At 39.5% G+C, this 18,090-nt stretch overlaps 1 protein-coding gene across 1 annotated transcript in view; it reads right to left on the reverse strand.

Moving 5' to 3' along the window:
- The window catches only part of EIF4E (eukaryotic translation initiation factor 4E), a 44,151-nt gene extending 26,782 nt beyond the window's left edge, over positions 1-17,369 (reverse strand). The window contains exons 1-3 of the mRNA XM_077815053.1: positions 17,329-17,369; positions 3,487-3,593; positions 406-501 (exon numbers count right to left, since the gene is read on the reverse strand). Coding sequence (XP_077671179.1) covers positions 406-501; positions 3,487-3,593; positions 17,329-17,346 — 221 coding nt within the window. The 5' untranslated portion in view covers positions 17,347-17,369. The remainder of the gene's footprint in view (positions 1-405; positions 502-3,486; positions 3,594-17,328) is intronic.
- Positions 17,370-18,090: the final 721 nt, after the last annotated feature.

An 18,090-nucleotide genomic window follows, 5' to 3' on the forward strand; every position in this document is an offset into this window, starting at 1 on the left:
ACCCTGAAAATCTAGTCTAAAACCTAGTCTACATGTAATAAGCCAATGTTCGAACCTTAAGACCTATATACATTGCAATATCAGACTTCAAGGCAGAACAAATATGTTTATCAATACAATTACAATTCCATCCCATCCATGCACGCAGTAATATAATATCTGATGGGTTTTTTGGTGGTTTAAACCTAAGAAATAGTTTATATACAAGTTTGTTTTTTTGAAAAAAAGCTTCTCATTCTGAAGATTAAGGCGTCCACCCCAAACAGCTGAGACAAATTCCAATTTACGCTCCAGAAACTAACAGTTAGTAGCTAATGAGTACCTTTTTGCTAATACAGAGACAAATATCAAGCTACTTCCCCAATATTCCACAGGATTAGTAGGTAGATTAGAAGTTTTACTTACGCCCAAAAATCTTCAACAGTATCAAACTTTGAGATCAGACGAAGGTTTGCTTGCCAGGTTTTGCTTTTGTCATTTTTGAAGAACCAGAGTGCCCACCTAAAGATAAAATGATATACTGTACATTAAAAATAAGTCAGTACTGAAGAGGTTTGAGTACACTTATTGGATAACAAGTACAGAGAAGATGACCCACTGCCACTGAGATAACAGCATGAACCTCAGTACCAGTTCCTAGGTGGCAGGAGAAATTCAGAAGAGAAACAGGCTTGAATTCTAATTCTGGATCTTGGGAAAGTGACAGCCTCTGAGTCTCAACATAGAGGAGTGTTAGGAGGCCTAACCAACGTACAGCTATTTAAAATCCTTTTTGAAAGGTTTTATATAAGTTTTGAAAGGCTTTATATTCATGACTGAATGACCATGTGCTTGAGCTTCACGACAAGGTTTTAGTTGCGCTTATAGGTAAACTGCAGCCTTGTACATCCAAGTGGACTCTTGGTTGTAATCTGCGAAAGACTGCTGACGGTTCACATTAGGAGTACACTATGTCCATGGTTCCCAAACTTTACAGGTTCACGTACCACCTTCTTTTAAAACTGCCATGAAGTGATGGAATATCGAGGTCAGATATAGTTTGGGAACCTCTTCTCTATGTGATTACAGTCCTTTGTCCCCTTCACCTAGGCATCTCTTTCAGATAGATTCTGATGGAAGATTAGAAGAAAAATGATTTAGTCTCAGCACACATGCCAAGAAGCACTTCCCCCATCATGGATATATTGTAATGATTAGAGATTAAAAAATGAAGCTGACATTTAAGATTACTGATGACAAGCTTTAATGAGAAATCTTAAAGGTAATCTGTAAATGTTTGCCTTATCTTATTGTACTTCAAATTCTCATTTGTTTGCACTTCCTGTACTCTTCAGGATTAAAATTTAAAGGCACACTAACATGAAACATTTCATCACAGCTCTACTCGGGTGAGTGCAATCTCACAACTAGAAAGGAGCAACACTGGTGTCTAAGCAAGACACTGTGGGAAGAAGAGAACACTCTTCAGAGTCCAGCCTTAAGGTGATTTCAACACCCAGGAACTGGAGGGGGGAAAATTGCCATGGCTAAGGGTCACAAAAAGACCCTATTCGGGAATATTTTCAAAAAATTCCTATATCTCTGGGTAAAACAAACACAAACATGTGCCATATGTAAAAGTGCAACAAAGATGTAGTGCCTAGTTAGACTGAAACCTGAAAAATGCACCTCAGAAGGCAGTGACTTTGAACAGGATGTGGACATGTCTGAGAAATCTGGATCAACTGGTTAGCTAACTTATTGCTGCACCATCCTTATGGACTTCCTACCATGTTTTACGATGCTAGGAAATGACAACTTAGATTGTCAAATTTGTGTTTTGGGAAGATTTCTTAGGAATTTCAAAATTTTTGTATTCAAAATATAATTGGTATGTTTGTTGTGAGAGTATTTATCAATTACATTTTTACAATTACTACTGTACTGAATTTCTGACTGTACTGAATTTAATGACTGAAAGTCATTAGCTAAATCCTGGGAACCAGAGTTTGTTGAAGTGCTAAGCCAACTTTTGACAACAGTAGCCTCTTCTGCAAGCACAGAAGGAATATTTTCTTCATTTGAACTAATTCATTCAAAGTCAAGAAACTAATTGGGAATTGAAAAAGCATGAACACTTCTCTTTTCTAGTCTACGAATACAAATAAGGAGAGAGATGAGATCTACTAGTTCTAAAAGTTTGAAGGACAGCCTAACTCCAGTTATTTTCACTTTTGCATATTTGAAAGATTTCCCATGATGATCTGAAATAATCAGTTTAATTCACTGTCTACAGTTAACCCCTCTATTCTGTTAATAAATCGTTTAGTTGTAAATGTTACTTACCTGGTAAATAAATTTATGATTCAACATTTTCTAACAGTAAAAGGTATAATTAAGAAGAACCTGAAAATTTTAAGCTATATAATTGCTTAAATATATATACATTGTTATAGTGCACCCTCCTAGGTAGCAAAAAGATACACCAAATTTAGTTAAATGCTCTATTTAATTGTAAATCAACATGTTTTAATGGTTACATCAACCAGTGAGAATGAACCTCTCTTTTAAAAATAACTGTAGTATAAATGGAAAAGTTGACTAAAAATCGATGATTTAAATCAGTTCCTCTGGCTTCCTATCCTAGGCTCTCACTATTTTACTCAAAACTAACATTTTCGTAAGTGGTCTTGTGAATATAGCTTTAAAATAACTACAAAACAGCATTGTAATTGTTGCTCACAGTGCTTGATAAATTTAGCCAAAGAAAACACCTATACTACGTTTTTCTTAGAATTCTGCACCATTGCATTGCCACTGGTAATAGCAAAATGGGAACACTAACAGACTGGCCAGTAGAGTTTTACCAACTTTGTCCAACCCTGATGAAAACAACTCATCAGTTGGTCTACCGCTACTGCTTCCACCAGTGGTAGTACAACCATCAAAATGTTCAAAAAAAACACAAGAAAGATGAGGGTGTAGAACTCCCTAATGACATCTAGGGCTAACATCCCATGTGATGCCAACATCCTTAGCACTTCGTTGCTGGGATCAAATAGTGCACTATGATTTCTACCAGGGTGCACTTCTGGACCCTGCTTGGGAGGGGCTATTTTTGATGTTGACACTATCAGATATCCGATACATGTGAAGCGCCACCTGCCTCTGACTGACAGAAGGAAGAACTTTGCCTCTCCCCACCACCTTCAGAGCCTCCTGGCTGCAATAAGAAAATATACAGAGGGAAGAGCTCTCAGCTACTCCATCACTATCATTAATACAAATAAAAGGTTTCAATTATAATGGAAGATTAACTCAGAATCAGTATAACTGGGTTTTTATTTCTTCATGAGGTCACTGAAAAAACTTGTTAGAAGAAAAAGTGAAAAAAATGAAGCTTTTCTCTGTAAAAAACAATTTGACAAAATAGCAACTCTGAGAATTTTGAGGTGGCATATTTACCGGTAGAATTACAAAGCCTGGTGGCAGAAGAACATGGCTCACCTGTTTTGTAGTGGATGCTTAATGTACTGTTCAGGGCTGGCAACCTCCTGAGTTGGTGCTGTTTCAGTTTTCTCTTCTTCTGAAGTCTGAGGATTGGGAGTGGTTTCCTGTATAAAGAAAAGCAAAATTGTTAACGTGCGTCTTCAACTGTATTCTGCAACACTTAGCTTCCACCCTCTTAAGTTTACTTCAGAGAATTAGCTTCCCCTACCTTTTTTCTGTAGCAGTCCCGGATCACAGCATAGAAACCACATATGGTCCTGCAAGTATTTGCGCCCATCTAGTCAACATGCTCGTAAACCCTAGCAGGTCACAAGATATTGGTCCACAAAAATTCATGTAATTTTGCTTGTTGTTTTGCTTCCCCCAGCTCCACTTGGATTTCAATGTGGTTTATGCAGCTTATTTTACAAACTACCAGAAGACAAAAAAGCCTGCTATCTTTAAGAATTGGGAGTTCCAGGAATGAGCTTGATGCCCTGTAGTTTTAGAACCATTAGCATACAACACTGATTTCCATAACCTCAGAATTGCAAGGAGGAAAAGGATAATTAAAATGATTTGATTTTAAGATCTGGAATCTAATGAACTATCCCTGGAAAGTAGAGATTGCCAGCCTTTCAATGCAGTTGCGTAACTTGTTTCTAGCCCTAAGGGTTTGAGAGATACTTGATTCCAAAACTACTGCAGCCGGGACTAAACACTACAAGTATTGAACTTCAAACAGGGTAATTTCCAATGCCTGTACTCCCAAAGTAAGTAAGTATGAGCTGAACTGTGTGCCCTAAATAGCAGTGTAGTGTTAACTAAAAGTAATTCTCAGATTTGAAGTTTACCTTTCCCAATGAGTTTAAGTTAACCATTAGCACCTGTTACTACAATAGACACCTTGATTCAAAATATCATCCTACACTGGCTTTAGAGAAAGTGCTACAGACTTCAAATATACACTGAATTTATTAAATTTAAAACAGAATATGGAAAAAACATGAGTAGAGAAGAAAGAATTCAGGATGTGTGTTGCTCTTCGAGCTTATTTGTCATTTAATTCTAAAATTTCAAACATGAGATTGTGGCTATTAAAGTCATTCCCTCAGAACTTTAGGAAGCATAATAAAGCATTTCCAGCAGCTACTGCCATCTCTCCATCCCACCCCAATTTGCAATCCTTGCTGTAACATTCAAGAGACGGGATGAAAGACCGCTCATTCTACATTTAGGGCAAACAAAGCTGTGTACAGCGGATTCTGCACAATAACGAGCACTTTAGTTACACTCCACACACAAAACAAACCCTACCCACAATGTCAAAATATTCTAGACATTCCTAAATCTAGTGACACAAAAAGAGGATTTAAAAAATAGGTAAAATTTTAGACTTTGTGGTCTTGATCAAAGAGAAGCAGTGCAGAAGTAGTAGTAGTTCAGCCACGACAAGTCCAAAGGACTTTGGCACCTGAAGTGGGAGTTACGCACCACCGAGATCCTCAAAATCCCCGCTAAGTGTAACCCTGAAGGCACGTATAATCCCTAGGTGCCTAAATTTTCACTGTAAAAGTCCCCTATGACCCTAAATTTCTGCCTCTGGGTATGTACACAATGCCTAAGCCCCACCACAATCCCCAAAGCATGTGAAAGTAGGTGTTCCATTCCATTGCCAACTTGCCTGTGGGGGACAGACCCTGTATGTGTTCTCAAAGCACGACTTCCACACTCCGGGAGGCTGTTTTGTGTGAGGAGGCGGCGGCAACAGCCTTCATTATAACCTTTAGCCCAGTGGTTATGGTACTCACTCAGGATGAGACACCTTGGTTCAATCCCTCCACCCTACCTGAAGGGAAGTGATTTGAACATGGATTTCCCACCTCTCAAAGTTATTCATAGCCCAGCAGCTTCTGAACTACTGGAACACTGAGGAGAAGTGGAGTGGATCTGAAGGGATAACATGAAGCGGCAGCGTTTTGTGATGTTTAAAGCAGTATGAGATTATGTTAGTACCATATTTTACCTAGAATGCTCTTTGAACAACACGGATTACACAGAAAATCACTGTTGGGGCACTGATATTTAGGACTTCACTGCTGATTCAAATACAACACAGACAGATAGCACAGTCTCCTGCCTTAATTTAGAAAATATTTTACTAAGAAATTAGTCATAGACTAATAGACTTCACTACAAAATCCAAAAGTAGCGTTCTATTTTAGATTCTGTTGCAGGATCTGGTTCACATGACAATTTCTTTTAAAAAGGGGCACTCCATTAAATCATGTCAAAATTCGAGCGTTAGTAGTTTCAGGAACTACACCTTGCTACCTCCCACCTCCCCCATTAGCCTCTTGATCATTTTGTAGTTTACAAATCACATTTAATTTTTTTAAAAATTAAACTCTTCCTCCTGAAGCCATGTGAAAGACCCCACAGAGTGAAAAAAAATCAATGAAATGGCCAACACACAAATGCTGTCAAATACACAAAGTAAACAAGCTTAAAAAAATAAATGTTCTCTCATAAACTGATATAATCTTAAGTTTTATACTTTAGCAATAAAATCTTTTCTAACATCTAGAAGCAGGGGTGAGGGGTTCATATTTTGAAATAATGCTGGCTTTTGTTCACAGTACTTCACTGCTGTTTTATTACACATAAATTATGACCACCCAGAATTCTGCAAACACTAATGAAGTCTTCATCAAGACTGTTTTAATACTTATTGTATAACGGGAAGCTTTGAAAACTTGCTGTTTTTCCTGTAGCTATTTCTACTGAGCAGTCTACTCAGATCCACTAAGCAATCAGCTCTTTAAACAGCTAAAGAATAAGATCTAAGAATTTTTTTTTAAACCCACTAGACTAGTCACCTACTTTTCTAGTTGTCCAGTGCAACCTAGGCTAGAAGGATGAATACAAGACGAACTAGGAATGGAATAGGAAAGTGGTAACAAGCAACTTCAAGTTTTAAATAGCTTTAGAAAAATGTATTATGTATGCATGTGCTAGAAATCTTACTTGCTTGTTGTATTTATGGATACCACATGTATGGACCAAAACTGAATAAGACATCCCACTCCACCCAACAGCCCATCAAATTATATACTTTTAGTTAGAGCAATTGTGATACCAAGTAACTTATGTGAATATTTAAGGAGTTCACTTTCGTGATAATGCAGCCCAGCCCATCTCAACATGTCATTCACAAGTGTCCTAATGACTGACTCACTTCAAAGGCCCTGCAATAGCCAACTATGAACCTTTTGGCACAGGATGACATGACTCCCTCAAAAACTAACCAAGCTATGAGATAGTTATGCAACACAAGACATGCCATCAGGTCTAAGCACTGCTGTGTATGCTATCACTTGCAAAAGTTAATCTATTCCGTGAAACTGGAAGCAGAGTTTCTGCTTCAAAGCAGAGTTGAGGATAAATTTCAGGTACACAAGTTAAACTCTCAACTAGAGCAGTTTATGCTCAGTACAAATGCTATCAAGTTGAGCAATACAGTGTGAGCTACTCTGGGGTAAAACATTTTAGTTTTTGCTTGTTAATGCTACTTGTTACAGTTTCTTTTGATCTTTCACATTCCACCCTTTGCTCAGACCATCAGACTGAATGTTTACACAGTGAAGCATTTCTCATTATTAATCAAACCTGTAGTGTATTAAATCCAATTATAATTGGCATTCCAAATCTATTTCTGGCAACAGACATCTTACAAAAACTGGAATTCTATGGCAAATTGCAAATCTGCTTTAATACAGATTTTAAAAACTATTTCGTAAAAGTTGCTTAGAGCTTTCAGCTCGATTGTTAAAGCCAGTTATTGATTAGTATAAACTCCTATAATCCCCATCTGCTAGCATCCTAAAATATTTTGTTAGTAAAGTTACCATGAGCAGTAGTAGTTTTTAAAATACCATATTTAAAATGGGATTTTCTAAACATTTTACTGTTATCAATTACTAAATGCATTTCTCAAACCTGAAATTTGTTTTAGGATCAGCAAGTGGGTATAAAGATCTTGTTTTTAAAGATCTGCCTTCTCTAGTTCTTAGTTTTTTCCACAGATATATGGATAAGGTAGTGTAGTACATCCAAACCTGGTTATTAGCTAAATTGGAAGCCTTTGTAGGGTCAACCCTGTTCCTCTTATATGCACTGTAGTAGACAGCTCAATGTACTCACTACGTATATTACAGTTTCTGAACAGACAATCAGATATATCGACATCTCCTACAAAACTTGGCAGAACGATCCCATTCACAGTTTTAAAAAGATATCAAGTACATATACATGACAGGTTTCAGAGTAACAGCCGTGTTAGTCTGTATTCGCAAAAAGAAAAGGAGTACTTGTGGCACCTTAGAGACTAACCAATTTATTTGAGCATGAGCTTTCGTGAGCTACAGCTCACTTCATCAGATGCATACCGTGGAAACTGCAGCAGACTCTATATATACACAGAGAATATGAAACAATACCTCCTCCCACCCCACTGTCCTGCTGGTAATAGCTTATCTAAAAGCCATTTCCAGCACAAATCCAGGTTTTCTCACCCTCCACCCCATATACATGGTAATTGGATTCTGTATCTTGGGAGTTTCTTCTGCATCTTCTACTCTTCGTAGTACAGATATCACAAAGATTCACAGGAACCACACTCTGGTAATTAAGAGCGCCATAGCAGAAGAGAAATCCACTGGATATTCACCTGTAACTTTTATCCCAAGAGGACATAATTACAGTCCCTATTACACATGTCTGGGAAAAAACAGGTGGCCTAGGCGTTTCCTACATTAAGTGGATTTTCTAGTTAAGTGTAAAGCATCTGATTAAAACAGGCTTTGTCTATTGGATTCCATCATCTTCATCAGGGCTGCTACCATCACTTGCAAAACCTACAGGTGTGTCCACACGGCCCTCTGACCCAAGGAACAGCTGCTGACTAGTTTCCAATGTAATGAGACGCATATTAGAACATGGACATCAGCAAAAGCTTTTACCGTAACAAAACGGGAAGACAAACAAGATTTGTAAGATAGTTTGAAAGAGTCAGAATTACTATTGTCACAATTACCAACTCCCAAAAAGTACAGTTAAAAACTACTTAGCTCGAAAAAGAAAAAAACCCTTTGAACATAAAGAATTCACTTAAACACACACACAGCAAAAGGCACTATGCTGAGGTTAAAAGAACGAAGGTTCAACTATGTATTCATTGGATTAGAGCAGGTGTCAGTACTAGATTTTTAAGTATAGGTGAAGCATGACGAAGCAGACAAAGCGACATATTTAAGTTACCATTTTAAGTACTTCTTGGGGCCTCCTTCCTGGGAAAAAACAAAACAAAAAACACCACACCAAGACTGGCAGACAAGACATATAACCAGTATTTTAGGATGTCGTGTTTAGTGTTAGAATACTTTAATTTTAAAGGATCAGAACTTTCAGAAATGGAATTCTTCTATTTTAAAGCTAGCTGTTCATTAGAATCACTGGTTCTGATCTAATTATATTATATGTTCATTCATCATCTTTCTGTAGATGTTCGTTTGGACACTAAAGCTTGAACTAATACCATCACAGGCAAAATTTTATTAAAACGCTTAAATTAATTGGATAGTCTAGGAGTTTAACCGTCATACACTAAAAAAATAATAATAAAGAAAAGCTGTGCAATTATTCAAGCACTAGGAAGAAAAGAGGAAGCGACTTGAGGCTACTGAACTATGTGTATAAGGGAATGGCTATCCTAACCATATACATTTTCTTAACCAAATATCTTAGGAAAGCGACTTGCAGTAACAACAGGAATATGATGTTACCTGAAGCCCAAGTGAAATGTTACAAGAGGTTATGTAGCAAGGAAGCACATGAACAGAAAGGCGGCCTTTAGTATACCTTCCAGGAATAAATAAAGAGTCTAAATGAAGATTAACACATTTCCCTCAAGAAGTTAAGAAACCAACTATTTTTCGCTTCCATCCAGCAACAGTTATAACAGCTTTCATATTTTAAAAAGGGATTATGTCTACTTGAGAGTGAGCAGCACTTTTTCCAATACTGAAGTTGCAATCTTCATAGGGCTAAAAGATGCAAGTTACAAAGTATTTAGAATTGTTTTAAAGTTAATACCTTTGTGGATGTTTCTAGTTGCACAAAGTGGTTGCCCTGTGATACCAAACTTCCTGCTTACACGAGATGTGCCAGCATGTGATGTGCTGGTCCCTTTAATACTGGAACATGGAATCTGCATATGGGGATAAGGTAAGTTTCTTCAATAGTCAATAGGTAAGAGGGTTCCAAATGATCTTGTTTACTAGTCCCAACATCGCCACTAGTGTTTGCTGGAAGTCTCATGAGTTGGAGGACCAGGATTACAGAGGGCTTCACTTTAGATATTATAGATTTGAGCCACTGCCAACATAATGGTATTTCATGTCGTGAACTTCTGATGAGTTTCCAAATGGATGTTAAATGAATTATTTAATTATTAAAGCTAGCAAACAATTAGATAATGATTCCAACCAATACCCAAAAATGTCATCCACATGTTAAATCTCTTTGTTGACTCACTAGTCTAAAGTTACCAAGAACAGTTAAAACATTAAAGTAAAAATCAAGGCTCTTGAAACAGAAATTTTCAAATTGATTCTAATCATGAACATATATCATATTTCAAAATTAAGCCAATATCTGAGCCAACATTATAATCAGAAAATTTAGTACTTCTAAGGAAGAGGGTACTGTAGTTAAAGCACAGGATAGTCTGTCACCCAGTTCTTTCACGCTACATCTAAGACACATAATTATCTGTTTAATTCAAGTAAGGTTGGGAAAATCAAGTATCTCTAATTATCATAAGGCTGAAATATTTAAATAGAACTAATACATGGAAGTGATACTACATTTTCACCACACGAAAATGAAGTCAGCACACTGTTTACTAACATCATAATGTTATTAGTTTAACGTTAAAAACAAAAAAAAGCTCTATATTTATACATAAAAGACAATTTTACATTTTTATAACTGCATATGAAAGTTACCTATTAGATGCTAAATTGGTCATCTGTATCTAATTTCCATAATGCATCCAATTTGTGCAAACTATGCATGAGCACAATTATGAAAAGTTGAGCCCTAGGAAGCAGTGATTAAATAATGTGACTTAAAGTAAGTTTTAAACATTGTTATGTCTATGTGATACCAAAAGTTGTTCAAACGTTAAGCATTTAAAAAAAAATTCCACCTCCTGTGCCTTTGTATAACTTTACAGTATACATACTATATAAAATTTAAGACTGCAGCCATTTGTAAGTGCCTTGGAATAAGAACTATTTAACCGCTTTTAAGCTCTGCAAGACCTAAGGAACGTTATCAACTGTGCAGAGACCATATGCAACTTCAAATTCTTACCAAGCATCTCTAAAGGTAGAAACTCAAACTTAAAAACAAATAGTTCTATGCACTAGGATTTGACAAGAGATGAATAATGCATATTTTGAATTTCTAAAACAATAATGTCTGTATTAGTAGGTTTAAAAAGTTCAAAGTTCCAAGAAATGAAAAGTCAATTTAGAAGTTTTTCCTTTCTAAGAGAGAAATTATTCAGGAATAAAAAGAGGTTTTTGTTTATATGTGTAAGCAGAAAATCTTAAAATAGCTAGGGCATGAAAGTAAGGTGATATTTCTCTCACAGTGTAATCCTCTCTACACTTAAATTTCTTACAACTTTCACTACATCTCTTCCAGAGCGGATGTTGTTTAGGGAGACATTCATGAAGCTCTGCAGACGTCCCTACTTTTTTATCTAATAACTTCAAAGTTTTGCACTCAATGTTTACAATAGCACTTACATTACATGTAAAGTGCTGTTAAAACCCAACATAGACATGTGGTCCTATGCTTCTCACTGAGAATTAATGGATATTTAAAGTTTTAGACCACGCTGTCTGGGACACCCTTTTACAAAACTCTTTAGAAGACTTAACATTAAAAACATCACAATTCTTTCCAAGGTTCTATAACTAACTCAAAGCACTTGGGTGATGATCTAAAATGGACCAGAACTTTTCCTCTGGTCTAAAAGAAAAGTAATACATAAGTTTCTGACTAAACTTTTTCAGTAAGTTAGCATGGAATTTTTAAGTGAGCTTATGATAGAAACTGTAACAGGGTTCAAAAAAGAACTAGGTAAGTTCATGGAGAATAGGTCCATCAATGGCTATTTGTCAGGATGAGCGGGGATGGTGTCCCTAACCTCTGTTTGACAGAAGCTGGGAATGGATCACTAGATTATTACCTATTCTGTTCATTCCCCCTGGGGCACCTGGCATTGGCCACTGTCAGAAAACAGGATACTGGCTAGATGGACCTTTGGTCTGACCCAGTATGGCCGTTCCTATGTTCTTAAACTCTTTTACAACTATACCTCTCCATTATTAAACAACTGCACTTGAGACTGATCCCCAGCTGATACCCCCAGACTGATCCCCAGCAATACATTTAAGCAAAATATAATGAACAAAACTGCTTAATTCAGCGGCTCTCAACCTTTCAACACCATTGTACTCATTTCAGGCATCTGATTTGTCTTGCGTACCCCCCAAGTTCCATTTCACTTAAAAACTACCTGCTTACAAAAATCAGACATTAAAAAAGTGTCATAGCACATTATTACTCAAAAATTGCTTACTTTCTCATTATTACCATATAATTATAAAATAAATCAACTGGAAAATAAATATTGTATTTACATTTCAGGATATAGTATATAGAGCAGAATAAACAAGTTATTGTTGGTATGAAATTTTAGTTTGTACTGATTTTAGTAGTGCATTTTATCTAGGCAAATATCTAAATGAGTTGATGTACCCCATGAAAAAACTGCATATACCCCTGATTGAGAACCACTGGCCTAATTCATCACATTATGCCTGAATACTGTGGGAATCTCCCAGTAGCAGGTCACTGATCACAATGACACTAGAAATACCTAGTCACAGAGAGATTAAGGCCAATTTCTGTCCTAAAGCAGTTCAGGTTTAATAACAAAAGCCAGAGCTTTTTTTTGCCATTTAATTTTCTTTTCCATAGAATAAAAGGAGTGTCAAAATTACGAAAAAGCTTTAAATATATCCTTAAATTAGAAGCTGTTTTGATATCTGTGCATATATTAACAAACTCCAAGCCTTAATTCAGCTGCATATTTTTTAATTTATGTAAATCATGACAAGGTTTGCCATTTCCATAGAGCTGGAAGGAACCTCAAAAAGTCATCAAGTCCACCCTGCTGAGCTGAAGTAGGACAAAATAAGCCTAAACCATCCCTAGCAGATATTTGTCCAACCTGTTTTTAAAAACCTCCAATGACAGGGATTCTCCCCAACCTCTCTTGGAAGCCTATTCCAGGGAACTTTACCAATGCTGACTCATAGCACGTGACTAGCCAACTTAAAAATGGCAGAAGAGATACGAAAGTTTCAACTAAGGCACAGTTTCAGGTCAAGATCGGATCTTTTAAATGTGGAATTAGTTAACTATACAAATGCAACTGTTAAGAATATATATATATATTTAAGTGCACTGAAGAAGAACAAAATTATAAAAGAAAAATCCCACACTGAAACCTGCTTGCAATTTGAGAGATGGAAGGGTACAAGGTTATGTAAGTTATCTTCTTATGTTATTTATCCAAACCATTCACAGGTTTGGAATGGCAGAATTTTATTTTTAAAGTTATTTTCTGTAGGCTGTTGTTGAAACCCCTGAAATATTGCCAAAGCATTAACATGGGGACTTTTCTTTTTCTTTCGTGTTTTGTACAAACAGTCCTTTTCTTATTAAAAATAACATTCAGAGACAATGAGGGTCCATACAGCCGAACGTCCATTACAGGCGACTAAAAGTGCCACTGGGTTACTACTGCAGATGATCACGTGGCTGCCGGCAGTCCATGGCCAGGCAATGATTCCTGCTGATCTTAAATCCAATCTTCAGGACTTCATGTGTGTGGACTTCATCTCTGAGGCAGGCTATATGACCATAAAGAGCCAGCCAGAGGTGACCAAGGAGGACTTCAATCCTCTAAGTCAATTCTCAATAATACATCCCCTATTACTGATTAAAAAAACAAACAAACAAACCAAACTCTCTTATGCCCAAAAGTAGCTGGTAACAATGCACATGAAGTGCCTTCAGCCTCCTGATGTCCTGTTTAAGTTATGCCCATGTTTCAGATCCACATAAGATGATCAAAAGTATGTAGGTTTAATAGACCCATATTTTTCTTATAGATACAATTTAACTTTAAGTCCAAAACAGGACTACATTTTCTTGAGATGCTTGAGGGACATACCAAAACAGTCTTTCTACATTTTCAGAGATGCAATATATTGCCCTTGTTTGATATTTAAGTTACCATTAAATTCAATGGATTTTGGAGCAAGAAGAGCAAGGTAAATGAAAAATCACCTATATCAGTATGAAACCAAGTACACACGCTAGGGTTTGAATCTTTAGTACAACTCTATGAACTTACAATGCTTGTAAAATGAATACAAATTCATATACGCTGACTAACCCAAAAATAAAATGTACAAGTGCACAACTCTAAAATAAATATACTAATTTCCATGACAAAATGTAACTTGCATGGATGCACGCAGCTTTGAAATTATCTTTAGCAAGAAAAGCATTTTATGCATTGTATTAAGCTCTTTAGATATTTCCAGAGAAATCTACATCAATCAAAGTACTTGTGTTTTAATGTCTAGTATAACAGGCTGATAATAAGGGGGGAGATCTGTACTGAAAAGTGAGTTTCTAGAAGTTTGAAAACGTATAAACAAAAATGTTTTTGTAATTAGTTGTTTCAACACTAACATTACAGATGTTATTTCATAGAATTATACTTGCATTGGTAACAGATGTTTTCACTGAATAAGCTTTAATGTTTTGCATTGTACCTCAAATGCTTTCAACCTGAAGAAACATGCCCAATGGTGTTTTTGGTTTTTTTTTTTTTTTTTAAATGAAATAGCAACAATTGCTTTAGCTTTGATTGGATTCTCCTTGAACACCCTTTCCCCTGACAGGGCATCACCCTTCCCTGTCTCAAAAGGCTTCTCTACCTCAACTGCAGAAGGCTCTCGGAGAAAGTAAGGTGGTTCTGCCAGCTCCATAAAATGTTCTGTGCTACATTAGAAAGGGAGATACAGGAACTACAGAAAAATGAAGGATTTATATGCCTGTAGTCCTGACTTTGAAATCTCAATGCCAGAAGTGCCTTCTATCTGCTCAACAAGCAGTTTCCCCTCTTTTTAACTGTACAACAGTAAACAGTATTTTAATTCTGTACAAATAGCCAAGTATCACCCTAGAAAGTCAAGGTAGGTGAAATAATATCTTTTACGGGCCAACTTCTGTTGGTGAGACAAGCTTACACAGGCACAGACCTGAAGAAGAGCTTGAAAGCTTCTCTCTCCCCAACAGAAGTCAGTCCAATAGAAGATATTACCTCATCCACCTGGTCTCTAATATCCTTGGACCAACACAACTACATACAAGTGTCACCCTAGTCATTTTATAAACTTTATGTATTATGTACAGAAATATGCTGGTCAGGTTTAGCAAATAGAAAAAATCTGAGGACAGGCAGGAAGAGTGATGATGAGGCAATGGAACCTTTAATTTTAAAATTACCTTCAAGTTCAGTTGTAACCAAGAGTGGTTACCATTTGATAGCTATTTGGTTCCTTCAGTAAAGCTTTTAGTGTCAGTTCAGCCACTACTGGAGAGCTGCCCACATCACAGCAATTAGTGATCTTGGTGGCCCTCACAAAAAAGTGAACAAACATGGAGACACTGATCCTCTCACCCTAGAAATGGTTCCTCCCAAACTCAAGTCATGAGGAAACTGCGTGAACAAGGGGAAACTGATGCTGTTGCTGCTTAGTCTGTTCCTGTTCTGTGGATAAGTCACTGACCTCTTTTTCTAGGGCTATAAAACACTGTTTACAAACATTAAATTCACTCATGTTTTCTTATATTTAAAGTAGTTTGTGTCTTTGCAGAGAGCCATTAATTGGAAATGGATGTCTATAATGTTTTCAGCTACATTTACTTCACCATAAAACAGTAAGAAAAGTTCAGCGATTAGTTTTACGCAGTAGTATTTCTGTTTCTCTATGAAAATCAGTTAAGCTTATTTACAATTAGGTCAAATGAGACAGTAAACTGATTCTTATACTTTAAAAAAAACATTTGATTTTTAAGAGGTAATGGGTAAACTTAGCAACTTTCAAATTATATTTTCAATACTTCATAGAATAAATCACATCTTTAAAAAAAAAAAAAGATTTATTTACCTCTTCCCCACCTTCTTTTCCAGACCCCAATACCCAATCTTGCAGATGACCATCCCCTGAGATACATCAGCATGTATATCAAAGATGGCATCACATGAATCATGGAGAATGGCTGGAGGTGGCACACAGAAATAAAGAAAGGGCACACTGAAAGAATATCTAAAAAATAATATTCCGTGGAGTTCTATTAATTACTTAAAATTGAAACAAGGATATCAAAAATATTTACTAAATATGCACAAAGCCACATGATGTCGCAAGAGGAGTGGAGAGTTCACCCTCGTAATGTGGCAGCAGCACGGTAAGTGAAACGAACTTGCCTACCGTGCCAGGGTTTGTCAGGGAACAAGCCCTATTAAGTTTGGATGCTTCAAACCCGAAAGGGAACAGTGATTACTTTACAAGCCTAACTTCAAGGCGGCGGATGGCTCAGCACTCTTTCCCTGCCCTACATCTGAATGCTGTCAATCCAGGGCGAAACTCTACCAAACTGCTCTGACATTGGGGGAGACAGAGAAATCGATGGAGGAAGTAGGGAGCCTGTTAGCCTCACACCTCCGTGGCCAGGAAGTGTATTTCCTACCTGGCCGCTCCAGGGTAGTCAGCAATACGGACATTTCGCCGGACGGCAACTCTCCCTCCGCCGCCAGCGGCTAGTCTGGCCAGCTGCAGGCGGGGCGGGCGCAGTCACGATGGCACTAGGCTCTTCCGTGGGTCACCTTCCGGCGCCGCGGCCCCGGCCCGCACCACTCGGGTCCGGTCCCCGTCCCCCCGACTACGAGAGCGCAGACCGGGAGAGGGTCGCCAAGATCACTCGCACGGGGCCCGCCAAAAGCTCCCACTCGGCCCGCCCGTGCGGATCACGACCCCGCCGGGAAGCAGCGGCCAAACACGCGGGGGGGCTCTATCCGTTTCCTCTGTGCCCGCCGGGGCGGAAGCGCACGTGGGAGACGCGCGGGCCTCCACCGCACGCACCGTGCAACTGCTGGCACAATAGGAACCGCAGCCACCCGGTGTTTAGCCCCAGCACAGGAACGCCCCCCGCCCGCCCGCCCGCCCCAAGGCCAGTCCGCGTGCGCCCCTTCTTCATCACGCGCCGGCTTCCCCCTCTTCCCTCCCACCTCACGCACGCGCCGCCCCTCGCGTCCGTTCCCCCCCCCCCCGCTGCTTTGCAGGCCTCGCGCCGGGCGGGCCCCAGCTGGTGACGGCACAATCCCCACCACGCGCCTAACTCACGAGCTCGGAATCCACCCATCCCCTCCCCAGCTACACAGGCCGGCGCGTCCCCCTACACGCGCGTGCGCTACTCAAAGCTTTGCCGACCCACTCTCACCCCGTCCCACCCCAGCGGGAATCACCCCTCTCCGGCCCCCCCTTGGGGTGCGCTCCCTCCTTCCCCGCCGCCTCCCCCCCTGCCCGTGCTCAGGGGAGTGGGGACCAGGGCGCGGGGGAGAGGGAATGAAACACTCACCGGTTCCACAGTCGCCATCTTAGATCGATCTGATCGCACACAAGCGCTGCGGGGAGGGGAGGGGGCGGATAAAAAATCAGATTCAAACCCGATTGGCTACCAGCGGGTCACGTGAGGCTCACGGCCGTTTGAGGAGGCTCGGCGCCTGCGCAAGGCGGGGGAAAGGTGAGAGAGCGCCGCCTTCTGGGAACTGTAGTCGCTGGGGTGGGGGATGAGAGTGGAGGAGGCCAGTGCCCCACCCCTCCCTGCCTTCCTCTCACGGGAGAGAGACAGTCACGTGGGGGAGGGGGAGGCAGACAGGGGCGTGCCAGGCTGTGTCTGAAGGGAAGGGACCCCTCGCGGCCAGACCCAGGCACTGCAGGAGCTTGGAAGCCGCCTCAGTCCGCATCCCTGTTAGGGGCTGCGATGCTGTCTGGCTTGACGCTGCCCCCTGTCAGGGGGATGTCTGCACTCACAATGCATGATGCAACCCCCCCCCCCCGCACCACAGGCACCCTCAGCCCCAGGGAGACTGAGACTCCCTCCTCAAGGGGCACTTGGTCCATCTGTTTTACACCCAGAGTCAGTCTAAGCTAACAGGCGCGCCAGGTTAGGCCTGGTCTACATTAGAAACTAAAGTCAGATTAACTGTGTCGCTCAGGGGTGTGAAAAATCTGTGGGAGGGGAATTACCTGTGCTGAGGGGAGAACCCCTCCCATTGGTGTGGGTCGTGTCTGTATGGAAGCACAGCAGTAGCGTTTTAAGTGTAGACGTCCCCAAGGG

Source organism: Eretmochelys imbricata, chromosome 4 (assembly GCF_965152235.1).
Source record: "Eretmochelys imbricata isolate rEreImb1 chromosome 4, rEreImb1.hap1, whole genome shotgun sequence".
Lineage (NCBI taxonomy): Eukaryota > Metazoa > Chordata > Testudines > Cheloniidae > Eretmochelys > Eretmochelys imbricata.